Below are 22261 nucleotides of genomic sequence, written 5' to 3' on the forward strand. Positions count from 1 at the left end.
TTCAAACTGGAGTTAATGCTCATAAAATGCTGCCCTCACCTCCCTGAGACTGAAATAACTTAATAGGGTTCTGACTTAAATGTTTCTGCCACAGATCACTTGCTGTAATTCTGGATGACAACTAAACAGCAGGTGCAAAGGACTGCTCAGTTAAACCATAGCAAAATCCAGACATTTTCCAGTGTGTGATTATGGTGTTATTTAGATGGGGTAAACTAAAGAGCATCAGGTGAAATCAAAGGTGATACAACAGAAATTGCCTGTTCGTATTCAACACAAACTCCAAGACCTGAAGGTGTGAGGAGACAAATGAAACTGAAAATTAGTTAGAGAAACACAGTGTCACAGTGACATCCTAATGTCTCTGAAAACAAACCCTTACATGGAATGGCGTCTCTAAGGGAGATGGATAACAAACAAAACTAGCCAGCTTCATTTGAATGAAAATGCAAATACTTTTCTCCTGGCCATTTCTTGTGGGTACCACCATAGTAGTAGACATAATCAGCGCCTGCATTACAGGACCTGGTGTCTGCGCAAAAAATGAAGGGTGTATAACAGACCTGTTATTATAGAATGAGAAAAATTTCTGCATTCAAATTAGCAGACTTTACAGGTTTTCACAGTCTAACCAATTTAAAGAAATTTATAATGTCAGCATGAGTTGCTCTGTCTGTATCCCGGTAACCTGAAATACTGGGAGCAGAGCCTAAGTTTGAAAAGCTGTGTCAATACAATGCCAAAGATTTCATTACCCTTTCTGGATTTATGTCGGTTCCTGCAAGCAGCTGATGCCACAAGAGTAACAGGGCCAGGCAGCCCTCCTTAAGGAAACATCTGGTGAAAAGAAATCCCAAGTTTTAATCATGTGTCCAGCTAATATCCCACCCTGTGACCTGGGGGCCTTGGGTGTGGGGGTTTTGGCCCATGCAGGTGCCCCGGGCACGGCTGGAGCCCCAGGCTGAGGGCTCCTAACCTTTTTCCTAGCAGGCACAGGGACCTGTGGCCCGGCCAGGAGACCGGCTGGACACGATGGCACCCAGCGTCAGACTTCAAAGTCTGGACTTGACGATGCTGGAGGTCCCTTCCATCCTGAATGGTTCTGTGATTCTGTGACTTTCCTGCCCTTGGGCTGTAGGGATGTAAACGCCCATGGTTTCCTTTGTTCGGGGTCCCTACATGGAGGCAGCGGATCACTCTTTGTTGTTTGGTTATTGCATTGCGATTAAATTATTTGAAGGATTTGCTCGTCTGGGCCTCTTCTATAGGAGAGCCAGTGTGAGTGTGAGGGGCTGCGCGGCTGCCAAGGGCCTCGGTCCCAGCTCCGGTGGTGCGGGTCTGACGGCCAGGGGGGCTGGCTCCTGCATGGTCGGACAGGGAGATTCCCCCAAGAGCAGCTGCGTGCCGATCCCGCTGCAAGAGAACGCCTACGCCTCCTCACCGCGAGCCGGCGCGGCGGGCAGTGGAGCCGCCCGCGGGCGATCAGGGCTCGGGGTGAAGAAACACCCGGAGAAGTGGGGCCGGTGCCTCCGAGCGAGGGGCGGCAGGAGCCCGCCCCGGCCCCGGGGCCGCGCGGGAGCGGGCGGGGCGGGCCCCGGGCCGCCTCCGCGATCGGTGTATGGGCGCTCGACAGCGGCCGAGGAGGCCGTGACGATGGCGCTGAGCGGGGTGCGGGTGCTGGAGCTCGCCGGGCTGGCGCCCGCACCGCTCTGCGGGATGATCCTCGCCGACTTTGGGGCGCAGGTGGTGCGAGTCGACCGCCTGTCCCAGTCCGCCTCGGCCTTACCGCACGGAGACGTGCAGGCCCGCGGGAAGCGCTCCTTGGCGCTAGACCTGAAGCAGCCGCAGGGCGCCGCGGTGCTGAGGCGACTGTGCGGCGGGGCGGACGTGCTCATCGAGCCCTTCCGCCACGGTGAGGGGCCCCGGCCGCCGGGAACCGCGCCGGGGCGGCGCTGCGGCCGCGGCAGCCCGGGCCGGGCCGTGGGGGGCGAGCGGGAGGTTGGAGCTGCGGGGCCGCGGGTCCCTTGGTGAGGGGCTCCGGTCAGTCGCTGAGGGGCTCCCGTTTGTCTGTGGCCTCTGCGATTCTGAATGGGAAACGGGTAGGGAGCAGCTCTGGAGGCGCTAGGGGCGCATGCTGTGTGGGGGATTTGCGCAGTGCAGCTGCCATGTGAAACCACAAGGAGGAACCGCCGAGAGCCCTCAGGCAGGGCCGTGCTTCTCCCCGGCCGGGCTCTGGAGGAGCCGGAGGGTGTCCGCGCCGAAGGGTCACACCGGGCTTGGAGCCCTGAATGAGCAGAAGGGTGTCTGAGCCGGGGGGTTACACCGAGCTGCGAATCCTAGGCGAACAGGAGGGTGTCCGAGCCGAGGGGTCACACGGAGTTTGGAGCCCTGAATGAGCAGAATGGTGTCCGAGCCGAGGGGTCACACCGAGCTGGGGGCACCATCCTGTGTGATATGCAGGCCTGTTGCTAAAGTGCAACTCCATTGTTGCTGTGCCGGTCAGAGTTTGATCTTCAGAGTTCCTCTGACGACAGGAGATCTGACATTATGGGTACACATTTACAAAGCACAAATCCCAGGGAGAGGAATATAAGAGTTGTATGTGTTAAATAGAGTAGTATGATTATGTTATACAGGGTTACTCTGATTCAGGATCAAATCCAGGTTATGAACTACAGTCTTCATCTTTAAACATCATGTTTAATTTTGGAAAGTTGCGCTCTACAAACTGATCACTTCCTGCCAGTCTTAAATATACTTTATGCAAAACTTCCTTGTGTTTTTGCAAGTACTTTCCATTTTTAACATTAGGTTAAAAGTAAGACAAATTCTTCAAATAATCAATTACAGAATTTTTCAAAACGAATTTTTTAAAGAGAACTTTCAGTTCATTTTTTAATTATAGTGTGCATATTTCCTAATTTACCACATATAGGCGTGCATAACATCTGATTTTCAGTAGCAAAATTGATGCCATTTTAAGATCAATAGACGTCTCATGTTCCCTCCATGTTTCCTCCATTTATAAACCATACACAGGCACTCACCTAATGGTTATGTCAGTATCCCTGCGTGCTCCTTGAGGGTGCTGTTCTGTTAGAAAAAATGCCGTTAAGGTCAGGTTGGACAGGGCTCTGTGTACACAAATCTAGTTGAAGATGTCTTTGCTCCCAACAGGGGCTTGGAGTAAGTTACTTTTACAGGTCCCTTCCAACCCAAACCATTCTGTAATCATGCTTCATTGATGAGCTAGCTGAAATGTTTTGGAGATTTTACAGACAGTTTAGAAATAGGATACTGTTGTTTAGACATCATACATCGTGGACAGATCGTGTGTCACAAGTAATTATTTTTCTTCAGAAAATGGGTTTATTCTTACCTTACCTTACCTTACCTTACCTTACCTTACCTTGTTTTTTACTCTACAGAAGCTGAGCAAAAAGAAAACGGAAGTTAAATTCCACTTTTTCCTTGTAGCTAGTCTCCTGGTTTTTTTGTTAATGAAATTTTGTTTTCTTTGTTTTTATGGGCACTTTGATGGGTTTTTACCTCGGCTGGAGGTACAGGCAATTTTGTAAATAGATAGTAGGTTGTAAGGGCCTGTAAGTGAACTACATAAATCTGTGGCCCATCATGAGACAGCTGGAAAACAGAAGCTGGGGGCCCGAGCTGCAGAACAGTTTCTTGCAAGGCCTGTGTAACTTTGCAGCAATGACTTTGTGACAACAGAGGGGTTATTTGTCACCCCGTTTCCATTTGTGTGCTTGAAAATCATGCATTTTGCCAAATTTCACTGCTTTCCTCTTGGGAGTAATCACTTGCCGCTGCCCAGTAGTTAGTGCAGTAGAAATGGATCTGTATGAAATTGGTGATGTAGTAAAAATGTAGATTAATTTTGTGAAACAAGCTGGAATAATAGATTCTGGGGTGGAGCAGGAATTGAAATTATGTTATCCCTTCAATTCTGAAATATGTGGCCTTGCAGTGCCATTATAGACTATTGGTAAAAGTCTGACCAAACTGCACTGAACCAGTAAGAAAGTACAATTCACATTTGCAATTCAAATTTCTTCTCTTAAAACCACTGCAAGATTAAAATATTAGTTTTGATTTCTGTAAATCCATGCTGATTCAGCTTATATACCACTGATTCTAAAAATTCTTTATTCCCTGCAATAAAAAAGAACACATTTACTGGTGTGTGGTTCCTACAGATCATCTGTGTGTGGTTCCTACAGATCATCTGTGGAATAGTGGCATGGTCCAGTCACATCAGTGAGTTAAAACACACAGGAACAAGAGCTACTGAGAAATGGTGAGGAAGGTATATTGCAGAAAAGTACAGATGAATATTCAAGGGATTTGGATACAGAAAATGTTTTTTTTCCTTATTTTACTAGCCTTGGGTGGCTTTCTCGTGGTAAAACAGGAATAAAAGCTGAAAAAAAGATCCCCTAAAGCCTAATTTCTGCTTGGTTTATATTAAAAATTTATGCAGTATGTTGGTAATTGATAATGTTTGTGTTGTAACATGGACACTGAAGTAGAATGTGCTACTTCAAAAAGTGCAGTTGAGTTCTGCTGTTGCATAATCTAACTTTGAGCCATTATGTTTTGTGTAATATTAAATGTGAGTTTGAATTCCTTGCTTATGTCTTTTGAAGGTGTCATGGAAAGGCTTGGGCTTGGCCCAGAGGTCCTTCTACAGGAGAATCCCAGACTCATCTATGCTAGACTTACTGGTTTTGGCCAGACAGGAAAATATGCCAAGTCTGCGGGTCATGACATCAATTACATGGCTTTATCAGGTAGGCTGTAAAATTTCCTGTTAAATAAAGCATCTTTCCTCCCTTTGATCAAGACTCAAGGACTTGATGAAAGCAGGTAGCTCAAAATTTACCTGACGTACAGTGTGATAAAACAGCTGATCTGAAGTGTCACTGTCGCTCTCAGTGAAATGGGGCTTTCCTTTCTCTGTGCTTTTCCTTGATGCTTTCAGTCAGCTCTGGCACTTGCCTAGCCCCTCTGTAAACTTCCTCACAAGTCAGAAACTGGTCAGAAGAAATGAGGGTGTCTGTGCCAGGTTGTGACGGTGAAGCATTCAATGAGGGATCCAACCAACAGTCAGCACACCAAAGGAGGAAACATGTACTGGACATGTTTTCCTGCAGCAGCCAACTGTTACAGGCTGGATCAGCATGTCTTCCCAGGCTGTACATGATTTTCCTTCCTTGGTGCTATTCTATCTGAATAAAGTATCCGCCTGTTTATCTGAAGGGAGGACTGAATATTTTCTTCAGCACCCCTCTCCTAGAAACTCTGTATACTTATAATCCTGAAAGGGCTGCAGATTATTTTATGTGCTTGTGAGCAGATTTTTTTGAGCATAGAAAAACGAGGCAGCACAAGACAATTGAGATCTTGTGCTTTTTTGCTTGTAAATATGTCTCCACTGATCCCAACTGAAAGGAAGTAGGCTTCAAATAAAGTGGAAATGCTGCATTTCATTAAGGTGTTGTGGATATTATGCTGGTTTTAAGTGGTATGGCTTTACAAGTATGCAGTAGCAAACAGAAACAAAGTACACACCTCAGGTGCTGCCCATCCATGCATGGCCCTACCTCCTGCTCTTCATGCTGCTTTCTGTCACTGATGCCTGTGAAGGAGGAAATTGGCCCAAAAGTTCTGGGCTTCCCACTGGATAAAGTAGTTCTTGTAGCCCCAGGAAAGGGACGGAGCAGAGGCAATGCCAACGTGGTGGTCTGGTATCTGCTACTATGAGGAGTCATAGTGATGTGGAATTAAATTTCTTTAGAAATGGATTCAATCTTCCTTCATGGAAAATTGTTGGAGAGTAGAAAAGATTAAAGAGAAGATGTCTCATTTGAAACACTTTGATTTCATGTTAAGATGATTTCAAAGAATTAGGGTATTTGTGTCTATTAGTGGAGGGAAAGACTTGGTACAGAAACAGCATGATCCATCCCTACCTTAGTTTGTACTACTTTCTGGTTTACAAATAGAGTGATTTTTAGCTCTGGATCTGATTTAATCAGTAGTCTTTTGGTTAGTGATAGCTACCTAAAATAATTTTGCTTGAAATTTCACAGATCAAGTTTTTCTGCCTAGAAAGAAAAAGAAAAAAAAAATAAGAAATAGAGCAAGGTGTTTGAGAGGGGTCATTCCTCAAAAATGAGATCTCATATTTTGAGTATTTTCTAGTAAGCTTTGTCTTTCTTTAAGTAGAAAAATATTTTGTGTTAGGAACTCTAAAGAAGTCGGTATATTAATTTTCTGGTGCCTGTGACAACTTTTTAAACTATTAAAAGGAAGGTTTTAGGCAGCAGCAGGGGTTTTACTCCTGCACTACAGGATTTGGAAATTACTATACTGTGCACTCTGTTGCCCATAGGAAGTGCATTAGACTATTTGTTAATTAAACAGTCCATCAGAACCATGCAATTCTCAGGAATTTCTGACCATGTATTCTGCAAGTCTCAGGCCGCAGATGCAGGAGAGGGGTGATCACACTGCAGTTTCTTGCTTGCCCAAAGGGAATTGCTGTGTGGGAGCTATAAAGAGTAAGGTTACAGTATAGAGGTTGCTCAGGGTGGCAGAGAAATGCTAACAAATTCAAAGCTCTGACTGAAGTAAACTGGCTTAGCCTTTGCTCTAATTCCATTTGTTTCTGCATAATTGCTGGCATAAACATAGGTTCCCTGTGTTTACATTGCATGCAGTCAGAGATAACCTTCCTGAGTTAGTCACCTGTTCCTATGTGCAACCTTTTTTTTCCCAGACGTAGTTGGAGAGAGAGGATAGGACTGAAGAACAGTTGTCAGTGTGACATCCTTTGTTATGATTATTAGTTCCTTTTTTATGAGCACATAAGACTATACATCTGCATTTTTGTTTTAAAATATTCAAAGAAGAACACTTTATCAAAGTGGCTTTGAGACATTCATAGTGCCTCTTTATGGGTGAGATCCAATGCATGTACAAAGTACTAATATAGAATTACTGCACGCAGGGTTGGATTTTTATAAAATTTTATTTAAACTAAAATTTTGTCCCTCCTTAGTCAAAATATCAACGTTTAGCTGTGAGAGTTTTGTTAATCTCTTTAATTAATTACATCTTCACTATTGTGATTTCATATATTTTCACTCTTCTGTGAATTAAAGAGTCAGCCAAGCAGAAATAGGAAACATTAGAAGATTGCTTTATGCCTTATTTATTAGCATGGTTTGAAAAGAATGAAACTTTTACATGTAGAAATGAATGTTTATAATAATTTTATGCTTATCCTCGCTTTGTTTTCTCTTTTGTCAGGTGTGCTGTCAAAGCTGGGTAGAAAGAATGAAAATCCTTTTCCACCTGTAAACCTTCTGGCTGATTTTGCTGGTGGAGGTGTCATGTGTGCACTGGGCATTCTTATAGCCCTCTTTGAACGTGCCAAATCTGGCAAAGGGCAGGTCATTGATGCAAGTATGGTAAGTTCTCAAGGAACTTGGGGTTTCTTAGGCTTGCTTGGGTGTTCTCCTACTCAAAATCTGGGAAAGGGAGGACATTGTAAGGTTTAGAATTGAGAAGTTGGGAAAGGGAAAGTGAGGGATCTCCTAAAATGGCTGTTCCTTCACATGCAAGCAATTCTCATGTATCGCTGCTGCCATAACATCCTTATGTCACGGAACACATACTGCAGCCTCTTCCCCTCTCCCTGCTTTTGCCTGTCTGCCTACTTCACAAAGTATTAGCACTATGTATTTGAAGAGTAAGTGTGGTGTATGGAGATAGGGTGTGTAGTAAACAATTGGCTTACTGCATAACAGCAAAAATTGCAGTACTCTTGGAGTAAAATCGCATTAGCTTTCTTCAAGATACATCTTCTTATGAATTTGTGACAGGTCATATCTTATTTAGAAACACTGTTTCCTGGGATAGTTACACTGCCTGTGGATCATTGCCAAGAAGTCAACTTCAGACACTTTGTGAATGTGCTGTAAAATAAATGAAAGGCTAAATTAGCTTAATGAATATTTTTCCACTGAAGGCCACCCACTTAAACACAGAGGAAAAATAACTATTTACATTAATTTTTGGAACTTATGTTATCTACGGTTGTTGTTCCTCTCTTGTTCTTCCATTTTTCTTTTTAAAGAGTGTTGCAATTAAAATTGACCTCCATTTGAGGCATACTGCCTTAGTGAAGACTGAGGTTTGGCCTTAGATATAAATTGAAAAAAAAATTACATTAATTGAAACAAATCCCCTTGTTGAAGGGGTCTTGAAGAGAGTAGAGCAGCAAGAGATGTTGGATTTCTTGATTTCGGTAAGTTTTTTACAAATTCACAAGATGTTTTCAGAAGCAGTCCATGGCATTGTGGTCTAGATCAAAATTTTATGGGAACAGTGCAAAACAGGACTAATGTTTTTACTGCAACACAAGTTTTTAGTACCTGATTGCCAAAATGAAAAACTTAACAAATGGAGTTCTATAGATGTTTGTTGGGACTTTCTTCCTTTTGTTTTTGTCAATTAGCTGAATGATGGATGAGCGACTGTGTTTAGTAAATTTACAGATGATACACGTATGTGAAGGACTGCAAGTGTGCTGGACTTGGGTTAGAATTGAAAATGACCTTTTCAGATTGGAGCAGTGACCTGAAAGAACTGGCTGCCATTCACAGACATTGCTGCTCTGTGGTCCTTTGTAGGCAGAAACAATTTGCTGCACAAATGCAGTAACAGTGAGAGAACAATTGGCGAAAGTACAATCCCGGGGGTTCGTAGTAGTCACAAGCTGAACATGAGTCAACAATATCATGCTGTTACAAAACACACACATACTGTATTAGGATGTATAAACAGGAAATAGAGCCAGCAAAGTTTCTGAAGCAATTATTCTAACCTAGTCAATGTTTATGAAGTCTCAGCAAAACAATGTTTCAGACGCTGACCATCATCTTTCAAAGTTGCTAATTTGAGGGAGCCCAAGTAGCACAACAAAAATTATGACACTAGAAACATGATCTAAAAGAAGAATTGAAGGAGACTGTGTATTTGTGAAAGAAAAACTGTGGAGAATTGTGACAAGCCTTCAAATACTGAAAAATATATTTCTTGTAGTTTGTAGTATTATCAAATTTTCCTTATCATAATTCAGAGAATTAAAGGAATTTGTCAGAAGAGAAACCAGTTAAGTCTGTAATGTTCTAATGAAATTTGTAGCTCATTTGGAGTGGAATGTATTGTGGGGCTTTTTTAAGCCCTTAAGATAGTCTCTTCCAGTTTTTTCTTGTCTCATTAGAATTGTGGAATTTACAGTTCCCTGCTGATGTGCCTGGTGACCTGTGACATGGACAGAATATTGTCCAGTACCACAGGATGTACTTTACCTGATATTTGGTCATATTCCCCATTTCTTGAATAGACTTTCACTGACACGGTTGATAAAAATTATCCATGCATCATCAGCAATAACGACTGCAGTAAATTGACTGGTGGATGAGCCTGGTTTTACACCTAAGTTATTTTTTTTGTGGAAGGAATTGTTTTAAAAATCACAACACTATGCCATTTCAGCTGTTTTGTTTTAAGACTGTTTTTTGTTTAAGAGACCCTTTACTTAAGATGTTGTACAATTTAGGTAGTCTGAATATGTTAAAGACTCAGACACATGGTAGAATTTTCTGTAGTAGAAACTGTGCAAAAAGTAGACACTGGGTTCAGCATTTCATCTGTCTGTCTCAGAATTGTGCCTGGCCTGAGCTGATTCCTGCTGGTTGCTGTCCCTTCTCATTGACCCTGTGGGGATCATGGCTGTCTTACAGGAAGCCAAATAGTTGCCACGTGGAGTGAACACTGCGACGTGACACAGTAGGCAGAATTGTACCTCTGCATTCCTGCACCACGCTGGAACAGAGGCATGTGAGTCAGGCCACAGCTGGGGTTCTCTAGAGTTTCAGCCACAGAGCCTTCTGCTGGTGGTGGGCATCTGACTGAGCATAACTCACTCTTTGTGAAGAGACAGCCACAGGAAGGCATGCTGGTAGCGATAGCTTGCATAAGAGTCTCGTGGCAGGAGCATTTAGCAATGCAACAGAAGACTTGAGGTTCCAGGTTTTTCTCAGCCTGGAGGTACTCAAAACCAAAACTCCCACATCCTAGAAGCCTGCATCAGTCACGAGGATAGTTTAGCTTGGTATGGATTCATTCCCACTTTTGTTTGAGCTGTTCTCAGTCTGTGGAAAGAACAGAAGGCTTGCGGAGCAGACAGGTCACCCATTAGGGTGATGCCTCTGGATTCTTGTGCCTGCTTCAGAGACTGCAGATGTTCTCTAACGTGAGGGAGACATGAAACACATAACTGTTATTATAATCATTCTGCAATTAGACTTAAGTGGAGTCTCTCCATGTTACCCTTTTCATGTTGTAAAAGAAAGTGACCACATTAGTGAGTGTGTGATGTTATTTTTACATGCCTTTGGAGGTCTGGTGCAGATGTTAAGACACTTTTTTTACTTGTCTCTGAATTGTGGTGGGCCTCAGGCAGAGCCTAACTGTCCAGTTGCCCAGACAGGGGTATTTCTGAACTCCCTGTACCAGTCAAAATCAGATGTGCTGTTTTAAGTGTTTCCTGGTAAGTAGCACATAGTTATTGTACAGCTGCTGACTAAGAGTTTTGTCAGCACCAAAATCTAATTTTCAGTTAGAGCTTATTCTAATGTTTTCCCCATATTTTATTATCCTTACTTTTATTATCCTTACTTTTTGTGTAATATTATTTTTTGTTAATATGAGCAGTGCAAGATCAGGTCATTAGTAAAACAAACTTTATTTTAACATCCTTGCAATAATTTTGCAGACATGTAGATGAAGGTATGCAGTATTTTCTCATATGAAAGTACTTTAATTGACTTTAACATGTGGCAATGAGGATGGAAGTATTCCTGTCCTTGAAGCAGAGCCCAAGTAACACACATTAAATGAAGAAGCCCTCTTGACTGCATGCTTCAGCAATTTGCATGTTTTAAATTTTTGCATAGAAAGGTATAAACTAATAGTAAATTTAGTAGCCTGCATGAAAATTTAGTAGCCTTTTTTTTTTGGCACAGTATCTGTGCTTTTCTCTGTAGACAGTGTTAGGTTAGTTTCATGCAGCTGAAAATGCATGAATCAAGTGATACTGAGAATAATACAGCTCAGGTTTTAATCTGTTCTGCTGGTGTGTTTCTGGCCATACACTATTAGCTGGCTTATCTTTGCTTACAGTAATTTCAATACATTTGAAAGAAAATTAATTGTGCTGATGAGCAAAACTGTAGTATGTGATTTATTTTTAAAGACTTTTGTACACTCTTGGTAATTATTGAAAAGCTGAACAAACTGAATTTTCATCTAGGTGTACTGCACAAAGACAAAAATTTGAGGAGCAATTTGGAATGGGATTAATCATGTTTTCTAGCACTGTATTCATCAAAGTCTTGTCTATGTAGAGATTCTGTTGCTGTGTGTGTAGCTGCCAGTGATGACAGTGGGGGAATAGTTTTTGTTTTAACTTAGTGTTGAAGATTTTATTTTACTTCCTTCAAATTTTCTGCTAAAAATAGCACTCTTCCTATAATCAGTGTATTTATAGGAAATAAAAATTTGGTATTTATGGGATTGTACAGATACCTTGTTTCAAGAGGTTTAGAAGGTGTGATTGCTGTCTGATGCTTAATGTTGTATAGAGGCAAGAAGCTTTTCCCTCACTTGAAATTACTCACTCATTCTCTAAACTTGCTAAATGAGGAAGCTTTGTGCATTGAAGGTGTGTTGTCCATCTGAAGCTGCCTGACTACATTTATGTTCTTTCTTATTCTCTAATTCTAGGTGATTTCACATATGCAGTGTAAACAGTAATTGAAAATTTTAAGAAATGGTTAATGACAGAACCTTACCAGAGGTTCTGTCATTAAAAATCTTAGCAAAAGGCAGAACTGGTAATAGCTTTTTGTTGCTTTGTTTTATACAGAATTTAGGTAACATGCCAGCTAATTTACTGGAGCTTTTTTTTTTCTCTAAATCTTCAAGGTAGAAGGAGTATCATACCTAAGTTCTTTCCTGTGGAAGACACAAAATGTGGGACTTTGGGACCAGCCTCGAGGTGAAAACCTGCTAGATAGCGGTGCACCTTTTTATGAAACCTACAGGACCTCTGATGGAAAATACATGGCTGTTGGTGCCATTGAGCCTAAATTTTATAACCAGTTAATAAAAGGTGAGTTAGTTGGAGCAATTGTTTTATAACAGCAAAGCATGATTGAGAGAATTCTTTCACAGTTGGTTTTGATTCATGATGCACGGTTCACAGACCTTCCAGATCATCAAGTCCAGCCCATGCCCTGCACCTCAGCTATCCATGGCACTGTGTGCCACATCCAGACTTTTTTTTTAAACACACCCAGGGGTGATGACTCCACCACCTCCCCAGGCAGACCATTCCAGAACTTTGTCACTCTTTCAGTAAAAAGCTTCTTCCTAAGAAATGGGAAATGTGATTTCTTTGTAAAAGCCAAACACTTCCTGAAGTTAGCTGGGTAGTTGTGTAACAGTTAATTATCTTTCTAGCCATTAATTTATTTCCTTTTCAGCCCCAGCAACTACACTTAAATTGCAAGTCTTCTTTTGGACTTATTGTAATGGTGATGCACTAAAAACTTTTTCTGCAAATCACTTTGTTTAAATGATTCTTATACTTTAAAAAGACCTTATTCTTTGCAATTGCAAATAGAATTTCAAAAAATTTCTATTATTTGTACTGTAATTAAAAATAAAACCTATTTAAATTGTTTCAGAAAGGAATGTTCACAGTAAGTAGTTTTAGTATTTCTTGACAGAAAAAATTATTGTGGAAGCAAATTCTGCTTAAATAATTAATTTTCTCCACACAATTTCAGACTGCTTTTAGTGTCTAGTTGTGGATATAATATTTATATTTGACTAAGGCTCTTTAAATATCACCATAAATCATGATTTATCTTTTCAAGAAATTAGAATGGGTTATGCAAAATGTTTAACTGTATGAAATGAAAACAAATGTTCAGGTGCATCTTTACTTTTGAACTTGTTTTGTGCTTCAACCCTTTTATCCCATGGACTCTTAGCTTCTTATTGGTTATTTAATTAAATTTTTTTTCTGTTGTGGTTCTCTGGTAGATTGCCATGCTTTCCATACAGAATTTATGAAAATATAAAAAAATCTTGAAAGAATTTAGTATTTATTCTTTCTTTGCACAGAATATGAAGGCTATAAGAAGTTCTCAATTTAGTTTTAGTTTTGTTAATGAGTTCAAGGAGTGTCAGCAAAGGATTCCTGAAGTGGGCGCACCCGGCGTTCTGTGAACCGCGTTATTCGATGCATGGCTCCTGTGGCCAGTCAGTGAGCCTGCCAGGGGAGTAGTTCCTTATTCTTGCCCAGTCTCTTTCCTCCTGATTTTTCCTTGAATTTTAGCATTCCTTGAATTGTATCCATGCTACAGTTTGTACTGGTTTTGCCTTGGGATAGCACTGAATTTCTTCCCAGTAGCTAGCAGGGGTGTGTGATTTGGGTTTGTGCTGGAAGCAGTGCCATTACACAGGAGTGTTTCAGAAACTGGTGAGCTGCTCTTGCGCAGCACTGAGGACTTTTCTCCTCCTTAGCCCACTGCACCAGTGAGAAGGCTGGGGCTGCACAAGAAATGGGAAAGGATCACAGCCAGCACGACTAACCCCAGCTGACCAGAGGGACATTCTGTACCGCAGGACATGATGCTCAGAAATAAAACTGGAAGGGAGGTTGGTGGGTGGTCACTGCTCAGGGACAGGGTGCGCATTGGGCAGTTGAGGGCAAGCAGTTGTTCTCATCTGCAGCTCTTGTGTTTCTTGTGTTATGGGGTTGTAAGGTGGGGTTTGGGAGTTTGGGATCCTGGTGAGCAGGATCCCAAAGAGAGCTTGTTCTTTATTCTTTGGCTTTGTCTCTTGCAGCCTGTGGTGCTCCCCAGGTTCTTGTGCAGCTGTAGCTGTGAATGGCTACTTCTCTTGTAGCTTAAAAAAGTCCATGCTGTTGTGTGGAATATGTAAATTGGGATATGCTGCTACATGAAATATATGAGGAAGGCTTCTGGAGTGACTCAGGGACATGTCCAGCATTATGTTGGACAGATCAAATGTCAAGTCTGGAAATGCCACTTTCTTGGCTGAAGAGGATGATGCTTTTTTGTCTCTGAGAGTCCTAAGAATAACTTGTTTGTGAACTCAATTTGTAAGCAACTTGACCTTGAAAAAGAAAGTTGAAGAACAAAAGTAAATATAAAACTATATCAAAATAAAATGCAAGCCCTTGCCCTTGGAGTTAGGTAATTTGGAATTCCAATAAATATCTTCAGGGAAAGTGCTTGTATTAAGTACAAAGCACATGAGAAAAAAATAAAGCTGTATACTCAAATACCTATATGTTTGGCTTAAGTGATCAAACACTGGCCTGCAGTATTCATGGCCTGCGGTATTTTGTTCTTTGGAGACTATGTTGAATCACAGTTAAGCTACAGGACTGGGATAGAATCTGTACTTGTCCAAAAAGCACCAAAATTCTGCAATGAGGTGTGGTTCTGTTTGTGACTCTTTGTCAACTTTTTCTGGACAGTCCTGCTATCTTTTATTGATCATTGTTATGGGGCAAACTTGGGCTTTTCCCTTTCAGCCAGGTTATCTAAAGATAAGCCTGTGATGGATGAAACCAGTGGCCAGGTGATACAACATGGTCACTGATGGTCTCTGTCTTCTTTAGATGACTCTTTACTGAGGAAAGTGCTAAAATTCTGGTTTTCTTGTAGTTGTTTCTCAGAAATTTAGAACTTAGAGCAACTGTGAATTCTGCTTTTGTTGGGGCACCCACACTGGACAACTTCATTTTCATGTTTGAAAGTACTCCTTATGTTTACAGTGCAGAGAAGTTGCTTGATTTTAACAGCTGAGGTTTCAAAAATAGTTATTCCAGCAGGAAAGAACTAGTGTGTATCAACTTCTAAGTAGACAACAACTGCAGTCATTGTTGCATGTGTTTCAGTCTGTTTCTGCCATATTTAAAAAATCCAACATATATGCTGCAGTCTTTGAGGAAATTTTGCTTTTTGCCATTAATTGTATCCCTATCTTTGCTTGTTTACACTCATTGAGTTTCCTTTGTTTATTTTGTAAAAGTGTGCTGTTTAAAGTAAATGACCAAAATCAAGATTTTCTCACAATATTTAATTTAAAGCAGCTGGTCTTTTTGTTATTTTGTTTGAGGTGCATATTGTGATCTGTTCAGATTTTCACGTAGGAAATATTTATTCCTTTCAGTACTTATGATTTAAATCTTTCTGAAGCAATAGTTCACTAAATTAGAGCAGCAGAACCTTCTTGTGACTTAGGGATTGTTTCCTTTCTGGGATACCTATTGCAGAAATTAAATACAGAATTTAAGTCTTTGAATATTATAGGGAAAAGTGCTTGTGAGAATTGTATTGCTTTTTCACAAATCTGAGGATCTTTGATTTAGGCTGTCATCTGTTCCAGGCATTAACTCCAGCTTTGAAGTGGGTTTAATGGTGTGGTCCAGTTGCAATTTCCATCATTTTGTTTCATAGCTTTTCTCCATATTTCTGGTCACTTCTGCTGGTGAGCAGTTTGGTGCTGTTCCAGATAAAATATATTCAAAAACCACTTGATGTTTCTCTGTCCATATTCAGAGGGTAGATTAGTTTTGCCACTCCCATAGAATGAGAGTACAAGCATATGGGTGTTGCAGATGTCAGCTGGAGATTTGAAGACTGCAGAATTGAGAAAGGAGTGTGATGTCTGAACAATTTGTCTCTGCTCACAGAATTCTGCTTAGCCAAAGCAGAACTGATTTCCTTCTGGTTTTGGTTCAGTGTTTCCCTGGAGACTTCCTGCAGGAACCCAGTGCTGGACCCAAGTGCAGCTAATGACATGGTGAGGAAAGTTCTAAAGGAGGCTGCAGAGGGAAACTAAATTTAAGAAATTAGAGCACATTAGTTTGAGAGTATTGTTGGCTTTGTAAATTGTGCTCAGCAGGGGCAATTGCCAGAAATGTATTAATTAAATAAATTTCAAATAAATTTCAAAAGTCTTTATGAAAAACTGAAGCTATGTAAAACAGATGAAGTGGAAAAGTATTTTGAGCTCACTATTGAATATTTGCTATTAACAGACAAGCTGTAGTCGTTTCGCTGGTATTAATTTTATTACTGCAAAAATCAGACAATAAATAGCTAAAATGCCTTGGCATCTGTTGAAAAATCTGATAGCAGAAACATTTGCTACTAATGTTAAGCCTTAATCTTTCAAGAGAAAGAGACAGCATGTCTTTCAACTGGCCTGTGAATTGCTTCTGCGGGTTTGTTCTGTTTTTCAGCAATAGATGCTTAGTCTGCTGCAGCCAGACTACAAGGACTGTGAAGAACACAGTAAATACTGTGGAGCAGGTGGGAGTAAAGGTTTGATTCTGAGTTATATGGTGTGAAATCAGTTACACAAGGTGAGCTTAGTGTCCACTTACATTGATGTGGAAAGCACTGACAGTCACTGAAGTCCTGAACTTCAGTTCCTACTCTATAGTACCCCTTTCATACTACTTTTCAGTACTCCTATTTGTATTACTTCTGTTTAAAAAAATATTAGGAAAAAATTAAGAAGCCATTGAAAAACATTGTTTATATAATTATCAAGGATTTCCACAGGACTCTCCATTTTGTGATTGTTAAGTATTGTGTACTGTATTAAAAATCTGCCGGTATACTGAGTGCAATATCACATTGTTATTGAGACATTCAACATGGGCAAACACTTTCCTCATTATGTTTTAGACTCAGTTATACATAATGTTATGTTCTGTTTTATTTTAATTTATTTATTATGATAAGCCTTAAACATTGTACAAATTCTGTAGAGGGCCAGTCTCTGCTGCATCAAAACATTTGCAGTTGTGGTAATTGAGTATGGCAGCTTGGAGTACAGCTGTGGATGCATTTGCAGTGAGGCCTGGTAGTACTGTGGGCCTGATCAACTGTCACTTCCTAAAAAATTCTGAAGTTTTAGAAACCTTGATCAGAGAAAAAACTTTACATAGTAAGTTTAATGAAAATCCACTGCTTTCTTCTGAAATGTGGGATATTCTGAAATTCAGTTCCCTCTCACACTGAGAACAAATTTTATTTAGCCAGAAAAAGAGCAATGGCCTTCACCTTGCAGCTGTTATTTAGGCCAAAATTAAGGTTTCCCATGCTAGATGATTTTATTCAGTCATGTTATGACAACATAATTTCAGAATGACTCTGCTATGACCATACATTTTTGAAAAGAAAATTAGCAAGTTAAACCAAGAAAATCCTGAACAAAACTCTGCTTTTAAAATATATGACTGAAATAATATAAAAAAACTGTTTCGATTTCTGACATACCAAACCAACTTCACTGATTGATCTAATGAATTTTGCTGGTTTCTTTCTCTTGAAATCAGTGCCTGATTTTACTAGAGTTTTTTAAGAAGTTCTGTAGAAATAGAGATTTCAGTTTGCTCCATCAATAAACGATGTGGGGATATATGTCAATAAACTATAGCATTTGAAGGAGATTTAAAGCTACATTATTATAGGGAGACAATTTTTCAGTTTTCAAAATTAATTTCAAGGTGTGCTAAAGTAGGTTGATTAGGCTTTTCCATACAAAAACTCCTAGATGAAAATTTAAACCAAAAGACTTGGAACTAAGTCATGATTGCTTTATAAAATGTTCTGTGTAAAAGAGACTTTGCTTTTGATTACACTGAGCTCCTGTGCTCCTGTGGTATCCCAGACAATTATGTGCTGTGCAATAGTTTCCTTGTTGAGTCAGTCACTCCTGCTCTGATTCTGCTCATCTGCACCACAAATGGTGAGCACAAGCTGGAAAATGAGGAGCTGTAGTGCTTAAATGCTCTCAGTTCATCCTGTTTAAAGCTGAAGTCTTCAGTGGTAAGCAGAAAATGAGCATGTAATATTAAATTCCAGGTTCTGCATATTGTTCCAGTTTGCCAGAGAATGTGCAGTGAGGCTCAGCCAACTTCCCATCTGCCACAATCATCAAAAATAATTGTGTAATGGGATAATGGTAGAGCTCTGCTCATGTTGGACTGGCTGCTAGAAAGCAAACCAACTTAATAAGAAAATGAGTGCTGTGAAACAAAGTTTCCACTTGACAAGATTTCATGCTTTGAGACAGAAGCTCAGGTAGTGAGTATTTCCTTTTGTGGAAGGTAAATTTGCCTCACCTCATAGTTCATAAGTAAACTATACTGCGCTGTAGGTCTCTAGTAGAACACTTTGAAAATCAATAATAAAATTAATTTTGAACATACTGCTAGCTTTTATGTGATCATGATGTTCAACCAGTGTGAGTTACCTTCAGCTGATCTCATTTTTAGGATTACATGAATGGTTATGGACACAAGAGTGTAAGTTCAGTGATTTAAGGTGCTTGATAAGGGCATTAAGGGCTTGATAAAACCATGAGGACTGATCATTTGTAGTATCATTTATCCTGATATCCATAGCTCTTTCTAATAAGATGTGAGAATACTCATTTTGTCTTTGACTGTGATGAATTTCTTGTGAGAGCGAACTGCAAGGCTGTGTTTCTGAGTCTGGAGACTGGCAATTTCTGTGTGTTTTCCTTTGAAGTACCAAAGTGCAATTTCAAAGCATGTATTAATTTTCAAAACTATGTTTAATAATCTTGTGATCAACAGTGAAATTCTTAAATACTGTGTTAAACTGGGGGGGGCACTGTGGGCCCCAAGTGTATTGTACAGTTTATGAATGGAGAGAAAGAACTTACTGAGCAGAAGAAAAGGAACTATCTCCCTTTCTTGTATGTTTAAGCAGCAATATATCTACCTCACTCAGTGGTAAGGAAGCTGTAGAAAGACAGGATATTTAAGGTGTTTTCTGCCTATCTGCAACTAAAGGCAAGAGGAGATCTGCATAAATTCTGCCTGCAAACAGCCCTCTATTACCCAAGCTATATATTTCCTTTGCCTTTTATAGGGAACTGCTGTTTTCTAAGAAGCTAATTTTTTTGTTACTTTGAAGCATTATGATAATAGTTGTTTTTTCATCTTTTGAATTTCTCAAATTATCTTCTTTTGTATCCCTGCTTTTTCTGAATTTTTCCTGCTGTGTTCATGCTCCTGGATTTCAAAATGTGACTGTTAGAACAGCCTTCAGTATGTCACTTCTGATTTCTATTCAGTATCATATATTCTGCTTATACCTCCATTTGAAACTGTAGTTTCCATTTGAAATTGTCTCGATTTGAAACTGTAGTTCAATTGCCTTTTCTCTTTCTTGTGTTTTGCCTCCTTTTTGAGATAATCTCTAAAATAAGTGATAAAAATTCTTGCATCTCCTTGAAGTAGCGGAATGAAAGGGCAGAGACTTCAGAGAGCAGAATCCATGAGAACAGAAAGAGGTATTGGAAGCTGGCAGCACAGAAGAGCTGTAAGCTCCCCAGTGGGAAGGGATGCTTAGTTCAGGGATAGACCTGGGACTTGCCTGGTTTAGGAAATTGTCATTACAAGGCCTGTGTGCCTATGCTTTGCCCTGGTGTCTCAGAAGGGATGTGCTTAGTGCTTACCTGGGTGGTCCTTGCAGCTGAGATGGAAAGCAGGGTTATTGAGCAGCTGGTGAGTGGAAGGGCTGAGGGAATTGGAACCTGGGGAGTGAGCTGGAGCAGAGCGAGGAGGAGACGCTGCTGGAGCCTCTTTGGACAGTGGAGTGAAGAAGCAGATCACTCTTGCAGTAACCAGGTCCAAAGTCTATCATCTGTCATGTGTGTCCCAATAGTACAGGATCCATTCAGCAGATTTCTGTGTTGCCAATGCCAGGTAGAGAATATGATCCTACTATCAAGCTTTTCTCAGGACATTATTACCTCGAGACAGCTGCTGCTTCTGTAAAGTGTTCATACAAATGAGTGCTTGTTATAGGTATGTACTTAAAAGGCTGTAGCTGATGCAGTTTAGTCTAATTGCAAGTATCATAGAACATTTTATTATTCTGCTCCTTGCCCTGCACAGATACCCAAATAAAGTTCAGAGTGACTGTAGTATTGCCTGCAAAATACTGTCTTCTTGAGGAATACACTTAGTTGTGAGAAGCACTTAGTGAATTATCTAAGCTATACTATAGTTAAACTTTACTTTTCTCCTTTCAGGTCTTGGGCTAAATTTAGATGAACTCCCTGCTCAGTTGAGTTTCTCCCACTGGCCTGAAATGAAGAAAAAATTTGCATCCATATTTGCACAGAAGACACAGGCTGAGTGGTGCAGCATATTCGATAGCACTGATGCCTGTGTGACCCCTGTTCTATCCTTCGAGGATGCTGCCTCACATCAGCATAACAAAGAAAGAAGTTCTTTTATCAAAAATGATCCGGGAGAGATAAGTCCTAGACCTGCTCCTGTTCTGTCTAGGACTCCTGCTGTTCCATCATGTAAAAGAGATCCTTTTGTAGGAGAGCACACAGAAGACATACTTCTAGAATATGGGTTTACTAAGGAAGAGATTGCTAAACTTCGTTCTGATAAAACAATAGAAATCAAGGACCTAAAAGCTAGTTTATAATCTCTGACTATGCATATGAGATAAATTTCAGGCTGATACTGTAAGCTTTTGTGCTTTAAAATTGAACTATATGACAAGTAAATGTTGGCATAATATTGATTTTAAGTAATTTATATGTTTAAAATTGTTGGCATTTTAAATTTAATTTGAAAACAGTGAGACTTGTGTACTTGTGTACCTGGATGATCTGTTGTCTAGAATGATACTATAGTTGTGTTCTGAAGATCTACACAGTTTACTTGTTGAGCACCTGTAAACTCTCAGAATGTTGTTTAAATACTGTAACCTTTGGTTTGATTATTTTAATTCTTGGTTACACCATTGATTTGTAATACATGTTGTAATTACTTGAAAGCAATTATTTTAATAAAATATAGTTATATTCTTCTTAAATGAGTGATTGTGTTGTTTATTCATTAATTAGAAGGGATTTTTTCATCTATTTTCATATTAATTTATGTTTCATATTAATATTTTTCATATTAATGAATTAATTAATTAAAGTAATGTTTTATCATGCTGAAACTATGGTCTAATTAATGCTATTCTTTCATGTGCTGCTGCAGAGCTATTATCTCAAAGTTGATCTGTTTAACAGCCTGACTACATTTTCTCAATACAGTCTCCTTATTATGCATTACATTCGGACTATCACCTTGGCTAGAAACTAAATTCAGAATCAAACTTTTTTGTTTTTAAAATATCTGCCAACTAATAATCCTTTCCTCTCCTTATGGAAAAATGGTAGGCAACTTTGCTGTGCAGGTTTTAAACAATGGTTATTTGGTTTTCATTTCCTTCAAACTTAAACTTTCATTTGAAACTATCTCTTTCAAGACAAAAGAAAATATACTTTTAAAAATAATTAATTATATGGCATTATTACAGTATTGTCCAAGGTGTGAGGAGTTATAACATGAAGGGTTGGGTATTTAGATAATTTTGAAGTTTGGTTTGTTGGTTACAAAGGCTTCCAAAGCTGAGCTATACTTTAGCCCATTTTAATGTGTTGTGCAAAAATGTCAACATTATTACCATAAGAAAACCTTTTACATTCTACTACATAAACTACAGTCTGGAAGCAAGAATTATCTAGTAGGTCCTGGCAAGTTGTCTAAACCATCAGCAAAAACACCTGGGGTTTCCAGCTCATAGTCTAGTGTAAGCTACTGAACATTATACACAGTTGCCATAGGACTTGACAAGTTTCTTAGTCCCAGATATATCTGATTGTGTTGGAGAAAAATCAGCATTGTCAGATGTGATGTCCATCATGGATAAGTTCTGAAACCAGAATTACTGATGTCAATTTAAAACCTTGTGTTTCTTCAGGATGGGTTGGATCAGCTGCCTCCCTCAGGTGGCTAACCTGAAAGGTACAGTTTGAGTAAGGTCAAGAAAGTCTTTCAAGGCAAGAAAGACTGTTTAAAAAACCCTCTTATAAGTAATTCTGATACTCTCTGTTTTCAGAAACCAAGAAATAATCAGTTCTTGTGAGGGCAGTACACATCACATACAAAAAAGTATTCATCAGTTGCTGCTTGACAGATTCCTGCCAAGTGTTATATCTGCCT

At 39.8% G+C, this 22261-nt stretch overlaps 1 protein-coding gene across 1 annotated transcript; it reads left to right on the top strand.

The window, feature by feature from the left end:
* Positions 1–1601: 1601 nt before the first annotated feature.
* Positions 1602–21080, top strand: AMACR (alpha-methylacyl-CoA racemase). The gene is made up of 5 exons (XM_058044491.1): positions 1602–1912; positions 4665–4808; positions 7333–7493; positions 12079–12265; positions 20278–21080. Exons 1-5 carry the CDS (start codon positions 1654–1656, stop codon positions 20685–20687), a joined length of 1161 nt encoding a protein of 386 aa, XP_057900474.1. The 5' UTR covers positions 1602–1653; the 3' UTR covers positions 20688–21080.
* Positions 21081–22261: the final 1181 nt, after the last annotated feature.

Source organism: Melospiza georgiana, chromosome Z (genome assembly GCF_028018845.1).
Source record: "Melospiza georgiana isolate bMelGeo1 chromosome Z, bMelGeo1.pri, whole genome shotgun sequence".
NCBI lineage: Eukaryota > Metazoa > Chordata > Aves > Passeriformes > Passerellidae > Melospiza > Melospiza georgiana.

Bases quoted from the DNA above. Each gene is read 5' to 3' on its own strand.
- AMACR (XM_058044491.1), top strand. From the start codon at position 1,654: ATGGCGCTGAGCGGGGTGCGGGTGCTGGAGCTCGCCGGGCTGGCGCCC. The intron at 7,494-12,078 runs GTAAGTTCTCAA...TAAATCTTCAAG, and splicing joins AGGTCATTGATGCAAGTATG to GTAGAAGGAGTATCATACCT. The intron at 12,266-20,277 runs GTGAGTTAGTTG...TTCTCCTTTCAG, and splicing joins TTATAACCAGTTAATAAAAG to GTCTTGGGCTAAATTTAGAT.